The sequence below is a fragment of the Nannobrachium achirus genome (assembly GCF_963921795.1).
Source record: "Nannobrachium achirus genome assembly, chromosome: 15".
In the NCBI taxonomy this organism is placed as follows: domain Eukaryota; kingdom Metazoa; phylum Chordata; class Actinopteri; order Myctophiformes; family Myctophidae; genus Nannobrachium; species Nannobrachium achirus.
This window is the reverse complement of record NC_137822.1, coordinates 61,604,626-61,631,839: the sequence shown is the minus strand read 5'-3', so window position 1 is coordinate 61,631,839 and position 27,214 is coordinate 61,604,626. Positions and strand designations below refer to the sequence as shown.

The 27,214-nt window shown below is 41.1% G+C and overlaps 1 protein-coding gene across 1 annotated transcript in view; it reads right to left on the bottom strand.

Annotated features, from left to right (window-relative positions):
- Positions 1–24,830, bottom strand: part of LOC308299993 (protein NLRC3-like) — a gene marked incomplete at both ends in the record, with an annotated part of 44,537 nt that extends 19,707 nt beyond the window's left edge. Inside the window, 6 exons of the mRNA XM_080743758.1 lie at positions 2,430–2,479; positions 3,154–3,285; positions 3,831–4,007; positions 5,875–6,062; positions 21,033–22,656; positions 24,793–24,830. Coding sequence (XP_080599884.1) covers positions 2,430–2,479; positions 3,154–3,285; positions 3,831–4,007; positions 5,875–6,062; positions 21,033–22,656; positions 24,793–24,830 — 2,209 coding nt within the window. The remainder of the gene's footprint in view (positions 1–2,429; positions 2,480–3,153; positions 3,286–3,830; positions 4,008–5,874; positions 6,063–21,032; positions 22,657–24,792) is intronic.
- Positions 24,831–27,214: the final 2,384 nt, after the last annotated feature.

Below are 27,214 nucleotides of genomic sequence, written 5' to 3'. Positions count from 1 at the left end.
GCACCAAATGACCAAATGTTGCACTATGAGCTTGTAGATCTGATATTTTTAGAATAACCAATAGATATGTTCAAAGTATACAATGTGGCACAAACGAGTTTACTGGGGACCCCCTGGTGCACAGTCTGTGACCCCTGGGGGTCCGCGGATGCGGGGGGGATCCCCGCCAACTACTCTCGCACCAAATGACCAAATGATGCCCTATGAGCTTGTAGATCTGTATTTTTGAATAGCCAATAGAAAGCAGTATGGTTAAAGTGCATAAAATGTGGCGTGAACTAGTTTACTGGGGACCCCCTGGTAAGCCCCCAAGGACCCCTGTGGGATCCCCGGAAGAGTAGAGGTCGCCGCCCACTAGTCTGGCACCCAGTGACAAATGACACACTATGAGCTTGTAGATCTGCTATTTTTTTTATAGCCCATAGAGAACAAAATGCTCAAAATGTAAGCTCAAAGTATAAAATGTGGCACAAACTAGTTTACTGGGGACCCCCTGGTGCACAGTCCGTGACCCCTGGGGGTCCGCGGACGTGGGGGGATTCCCGCCAACTACTCTGGCACCAAACGACTAAATTATGCCCTATGAGCTTGTAGATCTGCTATTTTAGCATAGCCAAAAGAGTTGAATTATCAGTTAATGTGGTTAGTGCAAAAAATGTGGTGTGAACTAGTTTACTGGGGACCCCCTGGTAAGCCCCCAAGGACCCCTGTGGGGTCCCCAGACTGGTGGATGTCGCCGCCCACTACTCTGGCACCCAGTGACCAAATGACGCCCTATGAGCTTGTTGATCTGCTATTTTTAGAACAGCCAATAGAGAACAATACTCAACGTATAAAATGTGGCACAAAGTAGTTTACTAGGGACCCCCTGGTGCACAGTCCGTGACCCCTGGGGGTCCGCGGACACAGGAGGGATCCCCGCCAACTACTCTTGCACCAAATGACCAAATGATGCCCTATGAGCTTGTAGATCTGTATTTTAAATAGCCAATAGAAAGCAGTATGGTTAAAGTGCATAAAATGTGGCGTGAACTAGTTTACTGGGGACCCCCTGGTAAGCCCCCAAGAACCCCTGTGGGGTCCCCGGACAGGTGGATGTCGCTGTCCACTCTGGCACCCAGTGACCAAATGACGCGCTATGAGCTTGTAGATCTGCTATTTTTGAAAAAGCATGAACATTTGTGTAAACCTTTGAATGGCATATTTTTCAAAGCCAACTTTGCTTCCGGGGGTCCCTGGAACAACACATTTTGAGATGGGGGTCCGCGGCCAAATCCATATAAGTTTGGGGGTCCTTGACATGAAAAGGTTCGAGGACCACTGATTTAGAAGAACGGTTTAGAATGGAATCGGGTCAAAAATATTCAAAGACCTCGCAGCACGGCACCACAAGCTTGTTGATCTGATATTTTTTCCCCACACATGGACGCACGCACGTATTAGTAACCTTTCTTCTAGTGTTGATTTCGTTGACTAAATGTTTATCGACTCGCTTTTTTCACTGACGAAAACTAAATAAAAACTAAGCTCTGACTAAAACTAAAACTAAATATATTGACAATTTTGTCAACAAATAAAAACTAGACTAAAATGTTAGGGAGGGACTAGTGGAGAAGAGATGCAGTAGAAATAAAAGAAATGTTGCTGAAAATAGCAGATCTACAAGCTCACAACTCGTTGTGCTGTGGCACGTTGTGACCTTGTAGATATGCTATTTTCAGCATGCAGAAAAGCATAAAATCAGCCATTTGGTCCATCAAATTACATCACGTTTTGAGCTTGTAGATCGAGTACTTTTCAAACATACTTTACAAATTCAGAACCTGTCAGGATGTTACACATTTTGAGCTTGTAGATCTGCGATTTTTGTCTAACTTTCAAATATAGACAATCTAAAGGCTCACAACGCATGGTGAGCTTGTAGATCGGTTGTTTTGGAAATATAGCCAATCTACAAGCCCTCTGGTCCATATAATGGAATCTCTGCCATCCTGGATTCCAGCATCAACATGTCAACTCAGTCAAATGTGAGCATTCTTTAATAGAAACTAGACCAGGTCAACCTGGTTGTGCCAGACCCCCTGTCTGTCATCATCATTTATGACATCATGCCTTTTGTAGGCATGTCATCATCATGTCATCATCATATATACCCTTTATATAGAAAACCCGGACAGACCGACATTTGCTTATGTAGGCCTACCCATTTCATGGGTCTGGCAAACATGTTTTATTAGCCTGTTATTTGGTGGTGTGTTTAAACTTAGTCTTGCTGGTGTTAAGGACCAGGCCAAGAGCAGAGAAACCTGAATTCCCTGGAAGCTCTCCCGAAGAGTTTTCAGAACAGCATCTGGGGAGGAGCCAACCAAGCATACAACAGTGTATAAAATGTTAATGTGTGATATTGACACAGACAGACAGATACTCACATCTGGTAATGAGTTGAGGATTAAGCCAATCTTCTCCTCCATGTTTCACTCTAAGTGAGGAAAAACATATTTTGTTCAATCTGATTAATCAAATACCAGGGCTGTCAATCGATTAAAATACTGCACTTTTACTGTTCTTCATTTTTGTTAAATACAATTAATCACATGATTATGATCAACATGGCAGTAGACAAATGCTTGCTTTATGCAAATTAAAGTTTATTATTGGAACAATGACAACTACAGTACAGAATCTTCAAGTAACAAAAGGTGTGAATGGGAGAAAAAAGCTGAAATGATAAACTCAAGACCAACAAATAACAGATGGGCATATTGATTCACTAACATTGCAGTAATGATTACTAATGATCTGGCTTTTATTGTGAAGGTGTCTTTACTTGGGAGATAATAAGCTATATGAGCCTTTTTTCAGTGGCAAGTTATGTTTAATCAAACTACAACAATACGTTTACCTCAGAGTTTGGAATGGACCACGGTTCAAACGCCACAGTGCATTAATTGCACATCAAAACAAATTGTGCCGTTAAAAGGAATGTGCCTCAACTCTTTATTATTGCGTTAACTTTGACAGCCCTACTAAATACACAAATATGTACACATCTATTTGTGACTTTGTGTCAGAGTGAATACTCTGTTCAGAGACACATGAGGGAAACACTGCACATTCAGTGCACTAACATGGACACAGCTCAAGTCTACTCACTTGCAGTTCTCCAGGACTGGAACATTCACCATCATGTTGGAGCTCAGGTCCAGCTCTCTTAGGGAGGGATGAGAGCTTACAGCTGAGACCAGAAGTTCACAGCATCTCTCTGACAAGTTGCAGTGAGCCAGTCTGAATGAAGAATGAAACACCAGATTGATTGATTGATAATCATATTTGAACTGGGAACCCCACCCTGACAAGCACTTGGAACAATGCCTTGCAGTGAGCTTGTAGATCGGCTATTTCAGAATGTTTGACGCTTCCTTCCAGAATATTTGACAATTTGGTCAATTTGGTTTTAAAGTCAATAAATTGTACCTTTATAAATGTGCAGATACCCTGTATACACTTATACTGTGTGTTGTACATTAAGCTGGGGACGCCCAAAAATAGTTTTGGGACCCTCTTGGGGTCAAACGTTCAAAATAGCAAATATACAGTAGATCAGTTATTTTTATGCACAAAAGTAGCGTATACATTTGCCTTAAAGGGATATTACACTTTCAAACATGGTTGGGGTCATTTTAACGTCTACTCAGGCACATAGGCTTGGGTTATCATGATATCAAGCTTATTAATACATTCTCACCACAGCATTCATATTACATTCACATAATACAGTACATAGGCCTATTACAGAACTGATCAATATAAATCAGGTAAATTAATCTTACCGTAGAATCTCCAGCCTACAGTGCATACTCTTCAGTCCTTCACAGAGCAGCTCCACTAGTCCTGAATCGTTCAGGTCGTTTTCACTGAGGTCCAATTCTCTCAAATGGGAAGGATTAGAGCTGAGAGCTGAAGCCACAACTTCAACATCTGTCTGTCCGAGGTTACAGCCAACAAGTCTGTAAATGCAGATTAAATACGAGATTATCAAAACAAATTATACACTGTTCACTCTCATGGGAGTTAAATAAAATATCTCCTATCTAGTTATCCAGACATAAACAGTATTTAGCGGAGTAGAGTGTGGAATAGACAACACCACTTGACAGCACAGAATGACTGTACGGAGGAAGATAAAACATTTTATATTAAAGCTTTCAACCAGCAGTTAAAGGTGTGAAATGAAGACTGAACTACATTGCATATTTACTGTCTAAACTGTGTAAAAGCTTTACAAACAAGCTGCTAGAGACCAGCTTTCAGTCTCTCTATTTCTCATCCCTGTCTCCTCAAGCTGGGCCACAGCTGCAGGCTTTGATCTGGCTTCGAGGCGGAGCACCGACACGTTAGTTTTCATTTCCCCCAATATTATAACATTTCATAAGCTACAATATGGAGGTTATGAGAAGAGACAAGAGACAGAAGCAGGAAATACCAGTGACGCTCCCACACAGAGCATCAAAGGTACAGAGATAGCAAATATCCAATGAGGTGCAAATAGTTTTTTGCTTTTTTTTTTGAACACCACAAATAAACAAATAAAAATAAAACTGACAACTACCTTTTCTCACTGACAAAACTAAATAAAAACTAAGATATGATGACTAAAACTATGACCAGTGGCATCAGTTCAGCAAAAGCTAGGGTATGGCAAAGATGGGAGTCGTCATGGAAAAGAGGCATTACATTTTGTATAACACGGTTCTATTGTGAAAATAGCAGATCTACATGCTTAAAACGCCTCGCAGCAAAAAAGAAAGAAAAGGCCCAAGAATCAGGTTTCTACAGATTCTTGGGCTGGATATGGCAGCCTGGAATGGTTGTTCAAGTGCAGCTAAACTTAGCATGTTAGTAAACGTGCCACAATTAAATAATGTATTGCTCCTGTGCAGCTGACCTGCGGAACCTGGGAATATACCATTCTGTCAAACTGATAAGAATAGTCTACAAGTGTGGAGAATATAATTATAATACCTTGTTAAAGTGACCATTTTGTAAAATTTTGCATTTGTAGTTATTTCACTGCGCAGATAGACAAAGAGACATTCATGGATTTATATTTAAAAGTAACTTATTTTCCCCCCTGGAACCAGGGTATGGCAGCTGCATACCCCTGCCATACCCAATTGACGCCCCTGGCTATGACTAAATATACTTACTATTTCCTCAACAAAGATGTTAGGGAGGGGCTAAGAGATCCAGTAGAACTAAAAGACAAGTCATTTTTTGTTTAGTTGTGTGCAGATGTCACTCTCTCAGAAAGTAGCAGATCTACATGCTCTCAACTTGTGGTGCTTCGACATGTTGTGAGCTTGTAGATCTGTTATTTTCAGCACACAGCTGAGTAAAAATGTCAACACTATCACGGCCCTCCGAAAAGCAATTTAGTCGACTAAATCAACTGTAGATTTAGTCAACTATAGTTTTATGGTATTTAGTCAAATAAAACCAGACTAAAAGAAAGTGAGTAACTTTTCAGCTGACTAAAATATTACTAAAACTAAATTAGGGCTGTCTTCAAGTCGGGGGGTTTAATGCGAGTCGTCGATGAATCATTTTATATAAACTATATAAAACCAGTAGGACTCTCTAATCGGGAGATAAGCGATCGTCAGGTTGGCAACCTCATGGTGGCGCTAGAAGAGGGGCATGTGAGAAATGAGGGGTGGAGGTTGTGATTTGCGAAAGTGTGGAGGAGGCTTCACTTCCGCTTTAACCGGTACTCATCCAAAGACCTCCTTTTCCCCAGACTGTATGACGGGAGCATTTGCAAATCGTGAGAGTCAACAGTCTGGCCACTCGAGACTACATGACTACTGTACTAACCGAGGCTTCCTGCAGTTCCTCACAGCTGGGATCAGTCTCCTTCGTCCCCCCTTTGATGTGTTGTATTTGTCCAGGTCCAACTCATCCAGAACCTCCTCTGATGTCTGCAGTATGACGGCCAGAGCTGAACACAGGGTCTCAGACAGTTTCTCTGTTCTGTTCTCTGACTTCAGGTACTGTTGGATCTCCTGATGTAATGAGTGGACATTCATCTCCATCAAAAAGTGGAAGATATTGACACATCTATCAGGAGAGGCATCTTTTAACAACTCCCTCAGGTTGTTGGTGGCTTTCTGGATCTCCCATGGACTGCTCTTTGTCTGTTCCAATAGGCTTCCCAACAGACTCCGGGTTGACTTCACAGAGAGGCCATGAAGGAACCGGACAAAGAGGTCCAAGTGGACATTTTTACTCTCCATGGATTTCTTCATAGCAGCTTCTGGGAAGTCAGAGAGGGAATATACAGTACCTCCCAGGAATGTCTCCAGGACCTTCATGTTCCTCCCTGTTAAATCTGATGAGAAAACACAGGCACACGCACGCACGCACGCACGCACGCACGCACGCACGCACGCACGCACGCACGCACGCACGCACGCACACACACACACACACACACACACACACACACACACACACACACACACACAGTAGGTCAAATGTCAAGTTTATTAACTCTAACTCTACCCCTAACCCTAAACTTAACCTCAGTAACCGTACCTCAGTAACTAACCTGCCGACGCTAGTCGGAACAGCGGCCTGTCGGGACACTGAGGGGACCCCGAAACCTTGGGGGTCAAAAGTGCCAATCCAAAAAGGAGCGATTAACTAACGTAACGTAATCGAACCCACCCACGCACCTCCCCTCTTCATCATTTCATTATATTAGTACAACCTTTGTGGGCAGAGAAACGCCAGGTTGCTCTATGCTCTGTGCTCAGATACCATGCTGACAGCTATCAAACATTTCACACTTGAGATCAATGGTTGAATTGTGTTTATAAAGACAGGTTGATTCCCTCAGCCCTCTCCCCCTTCGTGTGTGTAGTTTTTTTTTCTTTTTTTTTTCTCGATGATCACTGCTTCACTAACTAAATCGGACATTGCCGACCCGATGCGGGACACACTCGAGTCACACAGTTTGGGCATCGATAGAGGCAAGAGCCAGTTGACGTGTTTTTGAATTGCCTATACACGCAACACTTATCAGCTATGGACATGAAGTACTCCTATGTGAAAATAATATAATTTCAAGGAAATAGAATGGTGGAGATGGCTCTGAATATAAAAAAAATGAGAGCACAGTTTTTAAAGCCTATATCCCATAGGCTACAAGTTGTAGGTGTTGATTGAGTGCCATATCAAACCTTGGACAACTTTGTTTTTTTTACAACAACCATATTTTAGATTGTAATTAGAGAAAAGAAAAGGTGAGTGTTAAAATGTTTCCATGTGCTTCGTTCTATTGTTTTATCGTGTTTACCGTGCTAAAATGTGGGGCATGCGTACACATGGGGGCAAGTGGCTAAATATGTATTTTTAGACACAATAAGCCAGCAGTTTCTTTATTGATTGATTGATTGATTGATTGATTGAAGACTTTATTAGAAGTTTGCATAGGAAAAGGTACAGTTTCATGAAGGTACAGTTCACTGGTACAAGGTCTACTAAAAGGAGATCCATTACAAGACTAAGCTTATTTCCACAGGAAACCATTAAAGTATCTCATATAACATTGAATGACAGACGAATAGAACACAGTACTATGCAGTAGATATGTAAAGAAGGAAAAAAAATGAGAGAACAAATAAAGAAAACAGTAAGTCTAAACAAACAGTAAGTATACAAAGAAGGGGCAGGGGAGGGTAGAGTTGGGCTAGGTTAGTTTTTTTTACCAGTTGCGAACAGCTGCTGCCTGTAAGTGGTTTTTCAGGGCAATTTTAAAGGATGCTAGTGATCCACATTCCTTTATGGCCTTCGGTAAGGCTTTCCACATTTTGGTGATATAGCAGAAAAACGAGTTTGACCCTTTGTTGGTTTTGACTCTGGGTTGGAAGTGATCTGTGGCGCTGCCTCTGGTGTTGTAATTATGGACATCCTTAATGTTTATAAAGTATTTTGACAGGTACTTGGGTATCATAGTGGTGTAGTGTATCTTGTACACCAGGGCGGGGTTGCACCAGCTGTTACTAAGTTATAACGTAGCCTAGTTGTAACGTAAATGGCTTCTAAGTCAAGACTTACGCATTACTAAAATGTCAGGTGTTGCACCACACAAATTAGTTCTTACGTATCTCTAAGTAACAAGTAAATATTTACACCACCCCTTGGGCAGCACTAAGTCTTTACTAAGTAACCTATCTCTATGGGAGTAGAGCAACTTCACTACTAACGTGGCAGACAGCATTATATCGGCTATTTAATTAATTCAACAATGAAACGACCCATCTGTTTAAAACATACATTAAGCCCTAAATATATTTTGGCCATTTGAAAATAGCCGATATACAAGCTCACGATGTGTCTGCTATTAATAGAGTATTTCTATATTGCAGGATTGATACTTTTTTAATTCATTTGAGTACTTTTCAACCACTGCATACAGCACAACAGCGAATTGAACGGTGCGCTCTCTTCCCCTGTGTCTCCAAATGTGTCCCAGTCTGGCAGGCAGCTAGTCATTTCGCACTGATCAATTGTTCACAGGAGCTGTTATGACGTTTTGTTTAGTTTTTTCTCTAAAATGTGATAAAGCCACAAAAGCATCTCAAAATATCTAGGCTACATTTCACTTCAACGCCAGAGCTTAACTCTGCATGTAAATAGGACTTTTTTTAATTAATGTGAGAGATCGTGACATATTTGTGTTGGTCCTCCCAGAATATGGCTAAAATGCTAGACCTAGCCAGCCTGTATTAGCCCTTTGTAGCCAAATGCGGTAATATCGAGACTCCATTACTTAGCGATATTCATTCCGGTATTTATTCCGTTAATTTAATGCCACGTATGTTCCAAATGAACCACGTTACGTTGTTATACTGATTTAATCTATTATTTATCTATTATTTATTTAATTGTTAGTCCGGTTTTCTTCTTCTCTGGTGTGGAAAAAATGATCCGTTGGCGTCTGTGATTGGCTAAGACTCGTGACGTATGTGTTCTACTTCCGGAAACAGTGTGGTCCTCTCGTTGAGTTAGCTTAGCATTGAATGGAACAGTGTCCTCGAAAAATATCTAGTTTTAAGGTTCAGAGCATTTTTTTTTTTGGACAATAAAACATTAACAGGAATGACAGCCAGGGGAAAAATCCATCAGAAGGACACATGGAATGTAACCATTCCCTCGACGTCGGAAAGTTGACTTATTAGACTATTCTGGATGACTGTATATTAGTGGCTAACGGCTAACGCTAACGTTAGCTAGCGCTAGCTGCAGGCTAACGCAGGCATCAGAGCTGCCAACCCTCACGCAATGAGCGTGAGACTCACGCAATGACCCTCTTCTCACGCTCTCACGCCACACATCGTATTTCTCACGCCGTCATATCACCAGCCGTCACAAAGTGGAAAACTGCGTCAACTCAAGTGTCACTGAGACATCCACTTCGGCCGCGATTTGAGCAACAAAAAAGGGCTTAAAATACTGTATCTGATTCTGAAGTAATGATTAGATGCGTCGCTGTGTGTGCGGTGCGTGAGCGTCTGGTGTGAGGAATGCTGCGTGCACGTTCCCTGCGCACGTCATTCTCTACAGTAAGATCGACAGGCGACAGGAGAATCTAGGCTACAACATTAATTCAACACGTCCAAAATGCCCATTGCTTACTAGCAGGCAGTTTAAATGAGGAGGGACTTTTGGATGGATGCGTGTGCAAAAAGAACAGATCTTCAAGCAAAAGACGTGTTACTTGCAGCTTAATGTAAACATTTATCCATAATTTTCTCATCCTAGTAAAGCCAGATAAAAAGTATCAAACTCCCTGTAAAATGCAACAGAATACAGGAAATAACATCTACTCTTTTAATTTTTTTCTGGGGGAGGACCCCAGACCCCCCACCAAAATGATCCACAGTATAGGCTATTCTACGTTTCTGCCTCAAAATTACATATTCATAATTGAGGGTTAGATTTGGAGAATTAAATAAGACCCACCCAGTGCAAAATACTGTACCTGGTTGGTGTGATAGTGACTCCAAGGGTCGATAAAATTATAATAATAATAACCTAAATTATTGTAATATTTGTTGAACATATAGGCCTATATATCATTTTTTTATATTTCTTTTGAGGCACCAAAGCCCCCCTCCAAAAAAAGAAAAATCTCACTCTTAGGTTTTCCTGAAAGTTGGCAGCCCTGGCAGGCATCGTATACCCAACTCTATTGTTGCTCTTCTACAAGCTCACAACGCAAGGCGGTTAAGACTGTAGATTGTGGTTTACTCAGATCAGAACCGTCAGATTATCCTTCTGACTGAAGTTACACAAACACAAACACTGATGTTACATAAAGCATTTTTTAGCACAGTTAGCTGACCAATTTCGATAGGTCACGAGTTATAGTGTTGCGCACGTAGCTTCCCTTAGAGCAACGTGGACTGACGAAAACGGGTGCCCCATAGAACTTTGTGCCACTATAGGAAGAAATACTTTACTTTTCTTATTTACTTAAGTAAAAGTATATGCCCACTGCAATTTAGATATACTCTGTTACAAGTAGAAGTCCGGTATTAATAAATATATTTTTAAAATAGAAGATCTACAAGCTCACAATGTGAGCTATTTTCAAATGGCCAAAATGTGTATAGGCTACAATAACAGCTGAAGTAGTTCATGTATGTTTTGGGCTATTAAAATCAAAATCTACAAAGCAATAACTAAAGTTTAAAACATACATAAACCACTTTAGCCCTATGTTATACCAAGGCTATTTGAAAATAGCCGATCTACAAGCTCACAACGCATTGCGGTGCGACGCGTTGTGAGCTTGTAGATCTGCTATTTTCAAACATTTTGTACTTTTACTTTTGGTACTTTAAGTACATTTGGATACCAATACTTTTCTACTTTTACTCAAGTACATTTTTAATTCTGGACTTTTACTTGTAACAGAGTGATTCTATATTGCAGTATTGATACTTTTACTTAATTATAAAGTGTAGGTACTTTTTCCACCACTGTGTAAACGTTTGTGTTCTCATGCCAATAAAGCTTCTTTGAATTGAAGATTGGCTCTCTACTTCCCCATGTGGCGGAGTCAGGTCATTGCAGGTTAGAACTTTATTTAAAACTTGAATATCTCAAAAGTACTATTTCAGCATGGCATCATTCTATAAGCCATATCTTCAAAACTGTTGGGTCAATCTCCACAACCAATATATCATTTTGTGGCTATGATCCCCAGCTTTCAAATGGAATGAAAAAATTAAAATGAAAAAAATATCAATGACTAGCCGTCAGCCGTGTCCAGTCACAAATATGCGTTGCTCTGCGTTACTTCACAACAGGGGATACAATCATAGGATACAATCCGTTTGCAGGGCAGTGCGCTGCGCAGGGATGCGCTCGCCCCGTGCGCGCATATCAGTGACTTGTGTACTGTACTGCACAAGCCAGTGGAGAGACGGAGGTCTCTGTTGACAAAAGACGATACAAGCTTTATTTCCTTACTAGAAACAGTTCGCTTTCATTGGATTCGGGAGCTATGACGTCATTTTATGCGACTATACATTACTTTAGGAACAGTCTACCCATTACTAGTTACATTATGCCTTAAGAAGTCGTGGTGCAACACCTGTTAGTAACTCACTTAGTTACAAACTAACTAGTAGTTACTAAGCCTATAGTAAGGACATTACTCCCTAACTTAGGGCAGAACTTACGTTCTGGTGGTGCAACTGGCCCCAGGCCCATTGCAAGTTGCTGTACTCTGTCATCTACTCTGAGCCACCCCACTCTTAACTGGTGAGTAGCGGTGAGGTGAGTCTGATAGGGAAGGTTAAGCAGGACCCTAATTAGTTTATTTTGGGCTGTTTGGAGTTTAGTTTTAAGGGCTTGTGGGGCGTCACGATACCATACGTGAACTCCGTAGTCAAAGAGGGGCTGGATTATTGCACCAGCTATGGTCTTCAGTGTGTTGAAATTGACCATTGGGGCGATCCTCTGTAGGAAACGAGTTTGTTGGTTGATTTTATTTATTACTTTAGAAGTCATCTTTTCGCTGGAAAGATTAGCTTCAAGGATAGATCCTAAGTAAGAGATTTCGTTTTTTTCGTGTTATGACCTTGTCACCCACTTTGATTATGAAGTTATCGACTTTTTTGAGGTTATGATTTGATCCAAAGAGGATGGACTCAGTTTTTCCCAAGTGAATTGATAATTTGTTGTCGTTAAGCCATGTGCAGATCTTACTTAGTTCAGAGTTAAGTGTCTTTTCAACCTGCAAGTGGTCCTTGCCCGAGACTAGGAGAGCCGAGTCATCCGCGAACAGGAACAGGTTGCAGTCGCAAGCAGATGCCATGTCGTTCACGTATATTAGGAACAACAGAGGCCCCATATAGCATATAGCTATTTACAGTAACACTTCTAGCCCCCATATGTCACATCCAACCATGAAAGGTTGCGTTGTATCTTGGGAATGGGCTTATTCTGTGTAAAATGACCTATTTAGCCACTTGTACGCATGCCCCAACCACTGAAATAAGAATCTCTAAAACAATAGAAAAAAGTAAATGAAATCATTTTAACACTCATCTTTTATATTATTTAATTACAATCTAAAATATGAACCCTTGTTGTACAAAACTAAGGTTGTCCTTTAAACCTTTTCATGTAAACTAAAACCAAATTAAAATGTAGAGTTGAAAGGAAAAGGGAGGAAAAATCCCTAAGATTATTTGAAAACAGAAAATAGCTAAATCAGTGTAACCAGATTAATCCATTCATGTAGATCTGCTATTGTCAAATAGACAATGTATACAGGTTTCAACTGGTTACACTGACTTTGACACTAAACTAATTTTGCTGTGGACCCTTTGGAACTCCCTCAAGGACCCCTTGGGGTCCCCAGACCCCATTGACAATCACTGTTCTTGAGCATTTAGTAAACAACTGGGAAGAGCCATGGGCAGTACTTTCACGAGAATGAGGAGGGATTAGGAAAGCTGGGTGGTCTTGTTGGAGGTGGAGGGACTGGTTCAGGTGGGTGGTGCTAAGGTGAACACCAGGTATACTTGTGAACTGGTGGGTGTGGCTACATAAAAACCTAAATTTAACACTTTAAGTAGACTTTTTTTTATTCATCCTCCAAGTATAATCATAATGCCTGGTGATCATATTTTAGGGGTGGGGGGGGGGGGGGGGGGTGATCACGGCACTGCATCTTTAATGTGTGATATTGACACAGACAGATACTCACATCTGGTAATGAGTTGAGGATTAAGCCAATCTTCTCCTCCATGTTTCACTCTGTAGGAAATAGAACAACAATGCATCAATGTCTCAGTGTCGAACACAACGTCTCCACTAGCTGACACTATAGTGTTTCTCCTATCATTATCATGGTCCTGCAGCCCATCCAGACATACAGTACTCACTGCTGCCCAGTTTGGATCTCATCTCCTCCTCAGACTCCACCTTAACCTCTAGAGAACTCCACTCTACTTTTATCCCTTCTTGATGCAACTTTACTATGCAGATATATCTTGGATATGTTTTGTTATTTCTCAACCACAAATACACTAATAGTTTCTTTGAGGCACTAAACTGTTCTCTCTGCAGTCTAGTTAAGTTATTATTTACACTTTGCAGGGTGTAAATAATGGCAGGGACACATTTCTACATGTTCTAACTCTGGTCCATAGCGTTAGAAGGTGTTATCCTTAACGCTATGTCACCGATGAGGCCTTGCACTCACAGCCACGGTAGCCCAGCCTGCTCAGCCTCTCATCTGTAGTCTTAAATAATAATGATATAAAGAAATGTAGTTACTCACCAAAACAAAGAATATATTCATTATTGAACTCAGGTCTCCATGGCGTTAGTAATCAATAGAAAAAAAGTCATTTTGGGGGTGGACTACTCCTTTAATTGCAGCTTTCTTAAGAACTGCTCATCCAAACAACACTTCCCTGGGTCCCCAGTAACACACCTGCCAATTGTTGACTTCAAACTATGTTCGGTTTTCAAGATATATAATGGTAAATGTAATAATAGTGTAATAATGCGACCATTTTGAATTTCTGGATTTTTCCTTCATGTGATTCCTTAATACTTTTTACCTCTCATTCTGGACATATTTAGGACACAAAATCAGTTGAGTTTGTTTTTGTTGCAATTAGTGGGAGTTCAAGTGATATTTTTACTGGGCTAAGCGCGCTAATCACACGTTAAAAGGAATGGGCGCCAACTCGTTATTGACGTGTTAACTTTGACAGCCCTACTAAATACACAAATACGTACACATCTATTTGTGGCTTTGTGTCAGAGTGAATACTCTGTTCAGAGACACATGAGGGAAACACTGCACATTCAGTGCACTAACATGGACACAGCTCAAGTCTACTCACTTGCAGTTCTCCAGGACTGGAACATTCACCATCATGTTGGAGCTCAGGTCCAGCTCTCTTATGGAGGGATGAGAGCTTACAGCTGAGACCAGAAGTTCACAGCATCTCTCTGACAAGTTGCAGTGAGCCAGTCTGAATGAAGAATGAAACACCAGATTGATTGATTGATAATCATATTTGAACTGGGAACCCCACCCTGACAAGCACTTGGAACAATGCCTCGCAGTGAGCTTGTAGATCTGCTATTTTGACATTGTTTGCCTTTTCCTTACGTAATATTTGACAATTTGGACATTTGTTTTTTAAATGGTCATTACACAAGCCATTACATTTTACCTCTTTAAATGTGCATATACACTGTATAGACTTATACTGTATGTTGCACATTAAGCTAATCATCTGGGGACCCCACAACATAATTTGGGGACCCCCTTGGGGTCACACGTTGAAAATAGCTGATCTACAAGCTAACAAGCGTTGTTTCCTCAACTCACTGTGAGCTTGTAGATCAGCTATTTTAGATGTGCAATCCTGTTGTATGATGACATATCTTATACATTTGCCTTAAAGGACAACTTTAGTTTTTTACAACAAGGGTTCATATTTTAGATTGTAATTAAAGAATCTAAAAGATGAGTGTTAAAATGATTTCATTTACTTCTTTCTATTGTTTTAGAGATTCTTATTTCAGTGGTTGGGGGCATGCGTACAAGTGGCTAAATATGTCATTTTACACAGAATAAGCCCATTCCCAAGATACAAAACAACCTTTCATGGTTGGATGTGACTTATGGGGGCTAGAAGTGTTACTGTAAATAGCAATAAAGAAACTGCTGGCTTATTGTGTCTAAAAAGACATATTTAGCCACTTGCCCTTAACTTAAGCCCTTGACTTACACATGCCCCACATTTTAGCACGGTAAACACGATAAAACAATAGAACAAAGCAAATGAAAACATTTTAACACTCACTTTTTCTTTTCTCTAATTACAATCTAAAATATGAAACCTTGTTGTAAAAAAACTAAAGTTGTCCTTTAAAGGGATATTACACTTTCAAACATGTTTAGGGTCATTTTAATGTCTACTCAGGCACATATCAGGCTTCGGTTATCATGACATCAAGCTTAGTAATACATTCTCATCACACCATTCATATTATATTCACACAATACAGTACATAATAAAACAGAAATATCAAAAAAACGGGGTAAATGACAATGTATCTTACCGTAGAATCTCCAGCCTACAGTGGAGACTCTTCAGTCCTTCACAGAGCAGCTCCACTAGTCCTGAGTCGTTCAGGTTGTTTTCACTGAGGTCCAATTCTCTCAAATGGGAAGGATTAGAGCTGAGAGCTGAAGCCACAACTTCAACCTCTGCCTTTCTGAGGTTACAGCCAACAAGTCTGTAAATGCAGATTAAATAAGAGATTATCAAAACAAATTATACATAGTTCACTGTCATGGGAGTTAAATACAATATGTCCTATCTAGTTATCCAGACATAAACAGTATTTAGCGGAGCAGAATGTGGAATAGACCAGGGGTTTTCAAAGGGGTGACAGGGCACCCTGGGGTGCCGTGACGGCAGTCCAGGGGTACCGCAAGATAATTTGATAATATTTGGAATTTATTTGGACACTTAAAAACAACTATTTAGGATAATTTTAAACTTGAATTTTAAATCTTCAGTCAGTTCTAACCAAAATAGCCATTATCTCAATGTTTTCCTCGCATTAATTTCCCATAAATATAAGGTGCCAGGAGTGAAAAGGCACCCCTACATTCATTAAGATAATGTAGGAGTGCCTCGGATGAAAAAGAATATTTGTAGGGGTGCCCTGAGCCAAAAAAGTTTGGGAACCCTGGAATAGACGATACCTCTTGACAGCCCAGAATGACTTTATGGAGAAAAAAAAAATTATATCAAAGATTACAACCAGCAGTTAACAGTGTGAAATGAAGACTGAACTACATTGTATATCTACTGCCTAAACTGTGTAAAAGCTTTACAAACAAGCTGCTAGAGACCAGCATTCAGTCTCTCTATTTCTCATCCCTGTCTCCTCAAGCTGGGCCACAGCTGCAGGCTTTGATCTGTCTTCGAGGCGGAGCACCGACACGTTAGTTTGCATTTCCCCCAATATTATAACATTTCATAAGCTACCAGCTGGACAGTTGAGTTACTGTATAAGAATGGTGAAACCACTCCTCATTAATAAGTGGTGGGAATATTAAATAAAGTCTGTCTACAGAATATCAGACCAAAGGTACAGAGATAGCAAATATCCAATGAGGTGCTGATTTAGCGGCACCAAAAAATGCATCAAAGATATGCACAGATATAAGAAGTGTCTTATATATCAGGGCGGGGGGGGGGGGGGGGGGGGGGGCTCGGGGGTACCCTCATGCCCATGCGGCGAAAAAAATCGTTTTTTTGGGGGGGTTTTCTTTGTTTTTCCCAGGGCTCCAGACAAACCAACGTCCCATTTTAAACATATTCTTAATTAATCATAATTATTATAATAATTATTGTTGTTGTTGTTGTTACTATAGCAGCTGATAAAATATCCTGGGCAATCATTTCTATTTTTATATTGTGATTTGTGGCTACTGGCTGTTTGCCAGGCAGGCACTGCAGGCAAGAAGATGTTTTCAAGTCAAGGACCCCTTAGCTAAAGGGAGATGAAGCAGGACCCCCACTACATATTGTATCAAAATTCTGTTGCAAATGAAATCTTAATAGATGTCATAGATAGCTACATAGACTTGTTTGACAACACTGTGTATTTATCAAACATTTAAAGCTCTCATCAGTAGGCTACTTCAGTGGTTCTCAACCTTTTCAGACTGTGCCCAAAATAATCATATTTTAACTGGGGATAAGAGTTCAGGCAACATTTTGTATAACACGGTTCTACTGTGAAAATAGCAGATACATGTGAGCATGTAGATCTGCTATTTTCACAATGTCTGCCTCTAATACTTGACAATTTGGCCAATGTTTAATTTGTCATTTTAGAGCTATTAAAAAGTCCAGATACCCTCTATACACTTAAACTTTATGTTGGTTTGTTTACTGATGAGTGAGAAAACAATGTTGCACATTAAGTTAATCATGGCGACCCCCACAAAATAATTTGGGGACCCCCCCTGGGGGTCCCGACCCACAGGTTGAGAACCACTGGGCTACTGGTATTCTTCCCTCTAGTAGAGTAGTGTTGGTAGTGTTAGTGCAAACCGCCCTATCTCTTCTAAAGTCCTCCTCAGAATATGGGGATATTAGGGTTCAAGACAAGTGGATATAGTAACCCATGACATTATTGCGCGTGGGCTCTTTCGTGCATGCGCTCGCGGGAGGCAAGAGCTGGATTGTGGTCATCTTTGTGAAATATCGCCCGGCGTTTTGTCCCGGAGCGAGTGTGTTTCCCCACCGCGGGGGCGGCGCGATCCCCGGCCCCGCAGATCAAAGCGAGAAAGCATCGCAGCCGTCTGTAGGGCTCTCCGTCTCGCTGCGTCGCCTGCATGTGTGTATGTGTAGAGGGGAGAGAGAGTGGAGGAGCAGAGCAGCTGCATTCACTGCGCTTAGAATTCTCCGTGCGACTTTTACCGAGTGAGAAAACCCCCGCAACTTTCGGGAGAGGTCGGTGGGATGGCTGTAAAAATGCGTGAGAAATGGCATGTGTGGCGTGTGGCGTGAGAAGAGGTTAAATTGCGTGACTCTCACGCTCAAAGCGTGAGACTTGGCAGCCCTGTATATATTGTTCTGTAACTGTATATGGGTTAACATAAAAATGCTTTAGGGTTAACCCTTTAACAGAGTAAAGAAGCTCAACGAGCTCAACTGTGGCAGTTGCATACATTAATTTAATCTGGAGCTTAGACAAACATACAGTGTGTTGTTTATGGTTTGACTCGGCTCCACAGATACATATCATGAAAATAGCCAAACTACAAGCTCCCAACGCCTCACAGTGAGCTTGTAGATCAGCTATTATCACAATGTTTGCCTCTTCCTAATATTTGACAATTTGTCCAATTTGGGTTTAAAAAGGTCCTAAAAGTCATTAAAATGTTCCTTGTGCCCTGTATACACTGATACTGTATGTTGGTTTGTTTATTGTTGAGTGAGAAAACAATGTTGCACATTGAGCTAATCATCAGGGGACACCCCAAATCATTTGGGAACCACAAGCCTAGACTAATAGAATGATAATTGATTGGTACAGTAGGTAGATGCAGGCTATTGATTATATGTTGATCTGTTGTGTATCTCGGTAAAGCTTGATAACTGTGGCGTAGATACAACGGTTCCTAAACTAGCCGATCTACAAGCTCACAAGCAGTTTGTCCTCGCTGCATTGTGAGCTTGTAGATCAGCTATTTACGGTGCACAATCCTGCCGTATGACAAAGTAGCCTTTAGCATTAAAGGGATATTTCACTTTCAAACATGTTTGGGGTCATTTTAACGTCTACTCAGGCACATAGGCTTGTGTTACCATGATATCAAGCTTATTAATACATTCTCACCACAGCATTCATATTATATTCATATAATACAGTACATAATAAAACAGAATTTATCTAAATAAATCAGGTAAATCTATTTTACCGTAGAATCTCCAGCCTACAGTGCAGACTCTTCAGTCCTTCACAGAGCAGCTCCACTAGTCCTGAGTCGTGCAGGTTGTTTTCACTGAGGTCCAATTCTCTCAAATGGGAAGGATTAGAGCTGAGAGCTGAAGCCACAACTTCAACCTCTGTCTGTCTGAGGTTACAGCCAACAAGTCTGTAAATGCAGATTAAATAAGAGATTATCAAAACACATTATACATAGTTCACTGTCATGGGAGTTAAATAAAAGATCTCATATCTATCCAGACATAAACAGTATTTAGTGGAGCAGAGTGTGGAATAGACGACACCACTTGACAGCACAGAATGACTGCACGGAGGAAGATAACAATTTTGATATCAAAGATTTCACCCAGCAGTTAAAGGTGTGAAATGAAGACTGAACTACATTGCATATTTACTGCCTAAACTGTGTAAAAGCTTTATAAAAAAGCTGCTAGAGACCAGCATTCAGTCTGTCTATTCCTCATCCCTGTCTCCTCAAGCTGGGCCACAGCTGCAGGCTTTGATCTGGCTTTGAGGCGGAGCACCAACACACATACATTGTTTATAAGTTGTCCATAGAGATATTCTGCTTTACTACAGCATTGGTAATGGCAATTTTATTCAGCCGCCAAGAACAACACTTTGGACCCAAACAACATATATTTAAGAATATTAACAGGAAATGTATATTATTATTATGTATATCATATTATTTACTGTCACACAAATCTTATGGTTGTTTACATGACATCGCATGAGTGGCTCGCTATCCAAATAAAGCAGATCTACAAGATGTCAAGGTGCTGTGATGCAAAGCATTGTAAGCTTATAGATCTGATGCCTTTGAACTTGTACTACAGAGTGCTTTCACCACAGTGAAGCTGGTTTAACGTTGGATATTCCGGTTGTCTTTTATGGCGTTAAACAGGGAACAATGCAAATGATGAACACATGAGGGCACATTGATTTGGTGGAATTCATCATCTGATGAACCTGAGATGCACAAATAAAGGCTTTGCACAGCCTGTCAAGAATCAGACATGGCTCTTTATTTAGAAGCAAACCTTTAGTAAAGAATATAGCAGAAATGTAAAGAGCTGAGTGAAAAAGACCCATTGAAAATAATAATGATCTGGTCCTTTTAGAGCGGTGCAAACCGCTCCTACATTTGGCTTTGTGTGTATGTCCGTCCGGAAGTTGTAATTAAAAGGCACTGCTCACTTCACACTGGGTGTGATTTTTATTTTATGTTCCACTACTGTGGTCAGTGTCAGTGGGTTCAACCCATTGGTCTGGTGGGTTCAACCAGCAGGGATTTTACACTCTTAGTTTAGTTAGTGTGGTTGCTATAGCAACACACTATTGTATTCACTCAGAGAATGTTTTCCCAGCAAAGTGAAGCTGTGTTTTGTAAACTTTCTGAGTAATGTTATCCAGGTTGGACGACTGAACAACAGAAAGGTGAAACTTTTGGTCATGCTTCACTTAACATCACAGTATCTAATATAAATGACATCACAGTATCTAATATAAATGACATCACAGTATCTAATATAAATTGTAAGACGGTTTCCGTGTGACTTGTGTCACTGCAACCACACTTGCAATTTCCCCGAAAGCATTTTCTAGTTTTTACCCTACTTTATTTTGTGCTTTTGCACAAAATACCACAAGTCACTGTCAGCATTATTGAAACTTTTGTGTCAACCATAGTTTCTAATTATAGTGTTAACTGTAATGGCAGATTGACTCTAGAATGTTTCTATTCACATGACTACTAACCGAGCCTTTCTGCAGTTCCTCACAGCTGGGACCAGTCTCCATCGCCCCTCCTCTGATGTGTTGTATTTGTCCAGGTACAACTCATCCAGAACGTCCTCTGATGTCTGCAGTATGAAGGCCAGAGCTGAACACTGGGATGGGAATAGTCTGTCCCCTGACTTCAGGTACTGTTGGATCTCCTGAAGTACTGAGTGGTCGTTCATTTCCATCAAACAGTGGAAGATGTTGATCATTCTCTCAGGAGAGTGATCTTCAGTGGTCATCATCTTCAGGTTGTTGATGACTCTCTGGATGCTCTCTGGACTGCTCTCTGTTTGACCCAGCAAGCCTCCCAACAGACTCTGGTTGGACTCCAGTAAGAGGCCATGAAGGAAGCGGACAAAGAGGTCCAGGTGGCCATTTTTACTCTCCTGGGATTTTACCATGACTCTCTTCAGGTAGTCTTCCAGAGTCATTTCCTCTACTCCTCCTTCCCGCATCATCCACAACCACGATAACCTCTTCTCCCGTTCCTCTTTTCCTCCTCGTCCTCCTCTTCCCTGCCTCTTCCTCCGTAGCCTCTTCTCCAATTTGTCTTCTCCCAGGAATGTCTTCAGTACCTCCATGTTCTTCTGGTTGAAACAGTGGAACAGGTAGACTGCTGCCATAAACTCCTGGATGCTCAGATGAACAAAGCTGTAGACCTTTCTCACAGATTGAACAGTGTCTTCTTTGAAGATCTCTGTGCACACTCCTGAGTACAGCGAGACTTCTTTCACATCAAGGCCACACTCTTCCATGTCTTCTTGGTAGAACATTACACTGCTTTTCTCCAGATGTTCAAACGCCAGCCTGCCCAGCTTCAGAAGAACCTCCCTGTCCTTCTCCATGAGCTGCTGTTGATTCACATCATGACTCTCAACATACTTCTTCCACTTCCTCTTTGTCTGGACCGACAGGAAGTGGCTGTACATCTGAGTCTGGGTCGTGGGCAGCTGTTCTGTCTCCTCTGTCTTCAACATGTCCTCCAGAACGGTAGCGGTGATCCAACAGAAGATTGGGATGTGACACATGATGTGGAGGCTCTTTGATGTCTTCATGTGTGAGATGATTTTGCTGGCCAGCTTCTCATCCTCACTGAATCTCCTCCTGAAGAAGTCCTCCTTCTGGGGGTCTGTGAACCCTCGTACTTCTGTCTCCATGTCAACACAATCAGGAGGGATCTGATTGGCTGCTGCAGGTCTGGTGGTTATCCAGAGGAGGGCTGAGGAGAGCAGATTCCCCTCGATGAGGTTTGTCAACAGCAAGTCCACTGATGATGTCACTGTGACATCAGAAACAATGGCATTCTCTTGGAAGACATGAGAACCAATGCGAATGTTCTCGAATTTCAGTGGAAACCTGCTTTCATCCAAACCATCAAAGATGAAGCCAACCTTCCAGACATCGAGCTGCTCTGCTGTGACCTCCTTTAATTCTGGGTGGAAACGATGGATCAGTGAGAGAAGACTGTGCTGCTCATCTCTGACCAAGTTCAGCTCCCGGAACGAGAAGGGAACCAGGAGAATAACATCTTGATTTTCCAAACCTCTTGCCCAGTCCAGAGTGAACTTACGCACAGAGAATGTTTTTCCAATGCCAGCGATGCCCATGGTCAGAACTCTTCTGATAGGTTTGTCTCTGCCAAGGAGGAGGGGCTTAAAGATGTCACAGCATTTGATTGGTTGGTCATGGAAGGTCTTCTTGGAAGCTTTCTCAAGCTGCCAGACCTCATGTTGGGTATTAACCCCTTCACGCTCTCCCGCTGAGATGTAGAGCTCTGTGTAGATGCTGCTGAGAGAGGGCACTTCAGTGACGTATGTCACACGATCAAGACGGTTCAAACCGACCTTATAAACCTTTAGAACCTCCTGTGGACTGACACCTGCTATGAGAAGACAATGAAGACATTTTAAACATTCAGTTGCATTTATAACTTTACATCCTTACAGCTTTGTATGCACATTATTAATTTAACCACTTAAATCCCAGCTTCCGTATTCTGGGGAAATGTTGACAGCAAATAGCAGATCTACAAACTTACAAGCTGATTTGTAAGCTTGTAGATCTGCTATTTTCAGCTAAGATATTTCATCTTGGGTGAAAACAGAAGATACACTAGTATAGAGCCCTAAGGGTCTCCACTAAACAACATAAGGGGTTTAAAGGTGATACACCATGAAATTTCACTTTTCCTATTTTAAAACCTTTTTTTGGGGTCCCACTAGCACCTTCTATCCTCACAAAGTCCCATTTCTGACCGTTGTGTCTTTCTCTGGTTTTGAGAAGGCGAAGGTTAAAAGTATCCCACGGGTTCTCAAAACAGGCTGTCCAGATTTGCTGCCGATTGTGACGTCATCTGCCGATTGTGACGTCATCACAAAAAAAATAAATAAATAAATAAATAAATAAAAAAAAGATTTCTTTCAAAAAAAAGTTTTTTTCAAAAGGATTTGGGGGGGTGGCGCAGTTCAGGCCAAAGGTGGTACTGCAGCTGAAAATGCTCTGAGAGCCATTCAAAAATGAGAGAGGCTCTCTATTTAGGAGTTGTAATTTAGCCTCAAACCTTTTGAAAAACGTTTTTGGGACATAAATAATATGACATAACTACTTTTTAAATGCATGGTGTATCACCTTTAAGTTGTTAATACAATTAAGAAAAAACAGGCAAAAGAAACAACATCGGATCACTGGTTTTCATACAGAGTTGATACATGTTTAGCATTGTTATTTAAACATGGATACTGATGACACATTGTGGACATTTAGTCTGACAATGCCTTCTGTCATTTCAAACATTTCCGTTATTAACTGTGTTAATTAATGTACATTGTGTCCAGTCTTACTGTGTCCACTGCTGGTGTGACTGGGTGTCTTCAGTCCAGGTGTGGTTCTGGATCTCTTGGACGCCTGCTCTGTCACAACACGACCACACCTCTTCCTCTCTCTGTGGAGACATTAAGATATTGTATTACTATATAATAATAGTATTTAATATGCAAATACAATATAATATATACAGTTCTCTGCGAGTCATATTGTCCATTCTCCCATTTTAGTCCCTCGATTACCACAGATGCCACCATCTGTGCCAGGGGTCCCCAGACCCCACTTTGGGAACCAGTGCCCTAAAGACTTTTTGGTTCTGCAATATAGTGGTTGTTGTTTTTGTTGTTGTTGTTTTTAAAGCTCTGAATTGTTGGGAGGCGAGGTCGGACCGAAGGGAAAGCGGTCAAAATGAGCTTCGAGCTACTGTATGACATCATTGATATGTTCACTGACTTCACTCTGCATTGTGTTGATGTACAATAATAATCTCCACTCAGTCATGGAACTATTGTATGTTCATAAATCTTTCATTCATAAATTACAAAGATGTACTTTGTGCATTTGTCAATTGTTTTGACTGGTTAAGCCATATCCATTGTTGTCCTTACTGACAGGTGAGCCATCAATTTGACAAAACCTCTGCCATCGGTCAAATGACTGCCTGTTTCATGTGCACAATTTAAAAGTTCCTGTTTTCTTCTTTGGTTCTGTTTATTTGTACAACCAAAGTAGAACTAGTTTTATATATATATTTTTTTATAATTTCTTCTTATTATTATTATTTTCCAGTTAAAGTTCACAGAGATCAGTGATCTTACTTTGTGTTTGAAGGTCCAGGTTCATTACTGAAGTTCATAGGGAAACTAGACTGATCACTCTTCATAGACACACAGCTGGGTGTTGGAGACTCTGCTCTGTGGTGAAGACTTCTGGAATCACACAAATGTTTATGACATTATCATTTGAGTTGAAATACATTTTGCTGCTCAGACATTCATAATAATAATTTACAGTGTGGTTGCAGAACAGGGTTTTTGTTGTATAGGGTCAAAACCAGATCCGCCCCGCCTGTCAAAATGGACCCGTCGCCCGCCCTGCTACCTGTGATGCGTGCGTAGCCTGGCGGGGCCCGACGTCATCTGCGTTCACTCACTCATTCCTTCCACAGTATAACGTCTGGACTTCCGGGGATTGGCAGCGAGTATACTGATTAATCTCTGATCGGGGCCAATCAGTGACTGCTTCCGCACAACAAACGTAGTCTTTCCTGACAACAAGTGAAAAGCTTTCCCTGATTGGTCCATGTGTAGACGGTGACGTAGATGGTTGCTGCAGCATTTTCAAAACAACAATGGCTGCCCTCGCGATGCAACAAGTGTAACAGTTAACGCTCTAACAATAAAACAAGCAATAAGTGCAGTTATTTCAGAGTTGGAATCAATTACAACAATTAAAAAGTAACACGGGGGATGCGCTAGCGGAGTTCATCGGCCGAAAAAACGTGTTTGTTTGCCGTTCTTCCGACTGGCTGAGAGATCTTTTGCTACGCTGATTGGTTAGAGGAGTCTGTCTGTCAAGGCAAGTACTCCCGCCCACTTTTCAAGCTGCCAATAGGCCGAAGGCCAGACGTTATACTGTGGAGGGAATGAGTGAGTGAACACAGATGACGTCGGGCCCCGCCATGCTAGTGCGTGCGTGCTTCCAAATGGCATCGCATTGTCCCTGCACGCCATCCTCAGTGTTTGCGACGCAATATACAGTAAGCTATTTACATGAATGCCAGGTCGGCTCTTAGACAGCCTTTTAAACCACCCTTGCTATTATGAGAACATGGGCTAACGTGCTGATGTCTGGTGTGTGCTGTGGTTGTATGTCTGTGTGTTTGTTGTGTGTGTCGGTGTCCTGCCGCCCAGTGCCACTGCCCACTGTGTGTGCTCCACGTTGTTTAATGTTTAGGCAGAAACAGTGCTGTATGCATGCCGCGGTTCTGTCCTGCTGCTCAATGTGTGCACTCCTATGACGTTCTTCTGAAACAGTTGTCTGATTTTAAAATTGAATTGAATTGCTGAGGGTTGAATTGCTGAGGGTTAAAACTCTGCTGTTTCTTCTCTCTCTTATTTCCTTACGATATCTTCCGATATCTCAGGTGTAATTTCGGCATAATTCTCTCTTGATGACTCTAAATCTCTAGATTTAGATGCTATCTAGCTTCATGTATGGTCATTTATGGTCATAGAGGGAAGGGGGAGTGTTACAGTAGTGCTATGGGTCTGGGTGGAGTCTGTAGTTCTACTGTAAGTGCGACAGGGATTTTATTCCACAGTTTGGGCGCCAGGAGGGCAAACTGTCTAGGATGAGTGGATTTTTGGATTGACAGTGTTATATATTGTATATTGTAAAGTGTAGTGTGTACAGTATATTGTGTAGAACTATATATTGTATAGGAGGATTGACATACTGTGTGTGTGGAGGTCCAGGTTCATTAGTGAAGTTAAGAGGTTCATCTTTAGACCAGTCACTCTTCATAGACACACAGCTGGGTGTTGGAGACTCTGCTCTGTGGTGAAGACTTCTGGAATCATACAAATGTTTCTATCATTATCATGAGAATTTAAAAGACAATTGTTTCGGTTCTCTTTGTTCTTGGTGGCAACAGAAGGAACATGGCAATATACGTCTTACATATAAGCCTCATGGTCCCCAAACTGTGAGTGAACTCCCCATTGCAATTAGAACTGCAGACTCACTCCCTAGCTTCAGCCGTAGTCGTAACAGTTGCCTACCCTTCATCACCATACAGGATTATGCAAAGGCAAAATATTATTTAGATAGCATGTTTATATAGACTGACTGTGTGTAGCTTTGATGTACACATTATTGATGTTAATTTTATAGATTAGTATTGAAACAGTCCTTGATTTACCTAGAGGTGTATATAGACAGACTGTGTGTAGTTTTGATGTACACATTATTGATGTTGATTGTATAGATTTGTATTGAAACAGTCCTTGGTTTACCTAGAGGTTTTTAAGATTAGTACTTCTATGCATTTGATGTTTTACCTTGTGGTGTTTTAGCTTACTGTAAATCACTCTGGATTAAGAGTGTCTGCTAAATGCCTGAAATGTAAATTGTGTTGTGTTTATTGTATAGTGTTATAGTATTGTGTATATTGAAGCAATAAGCCACAAGAGGTGAGTGGTTACCTGGTATTTTATACCGGCTGAGAGGCGTAGGGAGACACAAGGCACAGCCGAGTGTCTCCAACCCTCTCAGCCGGTGTAAAATACAGGTAACCACAAGCCTCGCGTGGCTTATTGCTTTTCTAAAACGGTTACAATATGGCAACATGAAAAATCATAGACATGTACCAATTAAAACTGTTCTATTTCACTAATAATTCACTACAAGGTCTGCAAGAAAGTTCCCAGCTAAAAGAAAGTAGTTCCCAGCTTCTTTACCAACAACACAGGTGCAGATAATTGGTGCACTGTGGAACACTGTGGAACGAAATAACAAACCT